Source organism: Asparagus officinalis, chromosome 1 (assembly GCF_001876935.1).
Source record: "Asparagus officinalis chromosome 1, Aspof.V1, whole genome shotgun sequence".
NCBI classification, from domain to species: Eukaryota; Viridiplantae; Streptophyta; class Magnoliopsida; order Asparagales; family Asparagaceae; genus Asparagus; species Asparagus officinalis.
In genome coordinates this window covers 56587947-56591720 of record NC_033794.1, presented here as the reverse complement: position 1 = coordinate 56591720, position 3774 = coordinate 56587947, and the positions used below count along the sequence as shown (strand labels likewise).

Genomic DNA, 3774 nt, shown 5'->3' with positions numbered 1-3774 from the left:
GCCGTATCCGTACCGTACCCGTACTAAAACTTCTTGGAAATTTCTTGAATATATGCACATGTCTGTTCAAACTTATACTCCATTATAGACCACATTTTTAAATTTAAAATGCTCCTCAAACACATCTTGGATGTATATTCTACACATCTATTTCTAATATATTGATCTTATGTAAATGAAAAAATAATATTGATCTTATGTAAATTATTAATTTTAACACATATAAATATATATAATATACATATTTATAGCTTTGTCCCTGTACCCTACTTTTTACAACTTTGTCGTGTCTCATACCCGTGCCTGTTACATATGCAGCAGAGGTGTTGCGACATCACATTACATTAGAAAAAACACATTTGTTCCAAGAAGTATAATTTCAGCTAGCACAGTTGGAAAAACATGTCATAGATTTTCATGGACATATGATTTTCCGCAAGTTAATTATGCGACTTACACATAAACACGAAACCAAACCAATTAAAGGTAGAGCATGTCATGCCCCCAGCTACTAGGAAGGTAAGGAGGTTCCATAATGACTCTCTCCGAAACAAAACTACTTCTGCGTAAAACGTAACTATAAAACTAACTGATAAAGGACAAGGTCATAGATGCTCTAACTTCTAAATGTTGACCCGCTCAGTGCAAAACTAAATAGAGGATTGAAAACCAAAAAAAAAAAAAAAAAAAAAAAAACAAACAAACCTGCATATATCTAGCGAGCACTAGAAAATCAGTATCTTCAACCAATGCCAAGATCTCTTCTTCCCTTTTGTTTGTTTCCGTGGTCGGCAAGTAATGATACGGGATCCCATGCCTCTCCAGGAAACGTATGACATGAGTGTTTGGAGCTCTGTCGTGATTGCTGGGAACACATACAACGTACAGCTTTCACAGAAGTCGGCTTATTGATCGAGGGACGACTTGCGACAAAAGTTGAGTTAGCCCGCGCGCTTACCTTATCACACAGTTAATATTCACCGGAAGCCTTCCCTCCTGCCATCCGTATAGTAAATCAACCAGACAGTGTTCCTGTAACAGTAAAAAATAAGTCCCAAGTGAAAATTGTAAAAACAAAAAAAACACTAGAATATCTAGCTAAAAGCAAGTAGTGTTAATTAAAATTATACTTAATTATGAAGAAGCGTCAAATTTGGAATGGAAAACCCCCACCTGCTTCGAAGCAAGAATTGCTATCGTGTATCTTGGGTCAAGATCAGGAACCCGGACGATAGATTTCTCGGCGTTGAAGAGCTTGGACAGAGTCAGGAAGTCGTTGTCCATCGCATCCCGTGGCCAGCGTGCATGATCAAAAACGAACTCGCTGCAAATTAATTTCCGTTGACGTGTAGATTTAATTAGCTAGACACCCTTCAACTGCGTGGAACGCCAATGAAATGCATGAATACCCACACAAACAAGGCAGCCAACCGTACGGTCAGACATGAAACCATTCCGGCATTTCAAAATTAATTTTCAGCTAATTAATATATACGTGTACTGATATATATATATATATAGTCGCCTCTTAATTATCTTTTAACCCGCGACGTACCCATTAAAATGAAAAAATGAATTAAAAGACCGCTCGCGCCAAAAACAAACCTCCGAGAGTAGAAGACCCGCTTGGTCTCGGGAGCGAAGACGTCGAAGCTGTGGATGTTGTCGCCATGGGAAGTGATGCTTTCCGAGATCCACCGAGGAGCAGGGCGTGGGATGCTCGACTGAAGAAGAACATTTTGGACCCAATTTCGTTTTCCTTTTTATTTCTTCTTCTTTTTAATTACCATTGAATGAGGATGAGGACAATAGAGTCTTCATCTTTTTTACTTTCTTTTTTGTGGTTGGAGAGCATTCCTTCGTGAGATCGAGGATGTTGGCTGGCGTTGCTGCTGCTTTTGTGTATATATGTTGCTAGCTGTAAGCCTTGGAATGTGGTCTCCCTCTCTCTCTCCCCCCGTCTCAATTTTAATGCTTTTTTCTTGAAAAATCATAGCCATAGATTACTTTAGTACAGGGATAAATTAGATAAAATAAATAAAGATTGCAGAATTATAATTCCATAATAACTGTAGATCCGAAAATATCCGGCTAAATTTAAATGTTAATTGCATATGGCTCTAGAAATTGAATTTGGAAACGAAAGCGGCGGGGGTTGTTTAATTGGCCTACTTGGAGCGTAGGATTGTTGGGTAGTTGTCCAAATCTTAACTAGCTTTCCCAAATCTGTAACCACCGCTAATAGAGAACTAGAAAGAGGGAAAAAACATAAGAGCTTTAGAAAATTACTACAAATAGCAAGTAGAGCTAATCAAATCACGAAATCTAACCTAATAATGTACCCATACAATAAACTAGCTTTTAAATAAGTTTCTCATGGTTCATTGTGTTCAAAATAGAAACTCATTCTTTATTTATTTATTTATTTATTTCCCCCGTCACACAAACATCTCTTACCCCCCTCATGTTTCATCTGACATAACAGGGTTCCCATGATAAAATTATAGGTTTCTTTATATATTAGTCCCTTAAATCTTTAGTATTTTGATACTAGTCCATCAAGTCTTCATATTTTGACATCAGTCCCTCGAATTACCATGTTGTGTTGATATTAGTCACTGTGGTTAGTTGGTGTTTATAAGGGACTAGTATCAAAATATGAAGATTTGATGGACTAGTATCAAAATACTAAAGATATAAGGGACTAATATCGAGGGAAAAAAATCTAGGGTTTTGATATATAAAGAGAGTAGGAATCCTGGTGGAAAGTGAGGGAGATGGAACTAATTAAGTTTGAATATACAACTATAGAAGGAGAGGAATACAATATGATTTGTGTTTATTTAGAGATGATCTTGAAATTTTAAGAAAATATCACTTAAAACCTTATCCCTCCTCTCCCATTCCATCCACTTCAGGAAGGTCAAGGAAGTAAGAATTTTTTTCTTTTTAGTCCTTATCTCTCACTTCCTAAAAAATTTAACCGACTACAATTTTAGAATGATCAGCATTGTAACCTTCCTAACTTCTTAAAAAAAAGTAACCCACACCCTGTTTTTCTATAAAATAAAGTTTAGGTGCCGAGAGGTTTCAACTTGCAGCTTCTATATAAAAAAAACAAAAAATAATTTAAAGAGGAACAAAAAAAAAACTATTTACACTACCATGAACAAGCAATCAACAACCCCCAATTGACAAGCTAATAACGACCGCCTTTAGAAGTAGGGTAATTATTAGAAACCCCCCTTCAAGTTTAATCATTTTATTACGAAACATCATGCCGTTACTTTTTTGTTATGAAACCCACTGAATTTTTATCCCCTTAAGAAAGAAACCCCCTACTGTTGAAAGATAGTTAAGTTCTAAAAAGCATGTGCAAATCACATGCATACAATTATGTCAAAACTATCCTCTTTTCCTTCCTTAAAACCTTCTTTTTTTTTATCCCTCATTCTTCCTCCTAAGCATAATTTGCAAGAGCTTTTTTCATCTACATTATTGGCTGGATTACGTACCCAATAACCAAATAAAGGACAGAAAGGGTCCCTTAGCTCTTGACGAACATTAGAGAGGTAGCTTAATCTTTGAGTATCACAAACTTAACTGTTTATTGTAGATTAATCTTTGAGGGAGAATGAAGAAAAAGTGAAAGGAAATTAGGTAAACGTATTTTGCGGCAGAAGAGGGTAATTTTGGCATAAATATATGCCTGTGACTTGCGCATATTCTTTTTGATAGAACTTAACAGTCTTTTCAACAGCAGGGGATTCAAAA

General features: G+C 36.1%; 1 protein-coding gene across 1 annotated transcript in view; it reads right to left on the bottom strand.

The window, feature by feature from the left end:
• Nucleotides 1-2909, bottom strand: part of LOC109834536 (formyltetrahydrofolate deformylase 2, mitochondrial-like) — a 9140-nt gene extending 6231 nt beyond the window's left edge. Inside the window, exons 1-5 of the mRNA XM_020402578.1 lie at nt 2886-2909; nt 1606-1724; nt 1174-1324; nt 959-1032; nt 706-865 (exon numbers count right to left, since the gene is read on the bottom strand). Coding sequence (XP_020258167.1) covers nt 706-865; nt 959-1032; nt 1174-1324; nt 1606-1724; nt 2886-2909 — 528 coding nt within the window. The remainder of the gene's footprint in view (nt 1-705; nt 866-958; nt 1033-1173; nt 1325-1605; nt 1725-2885) is intronic.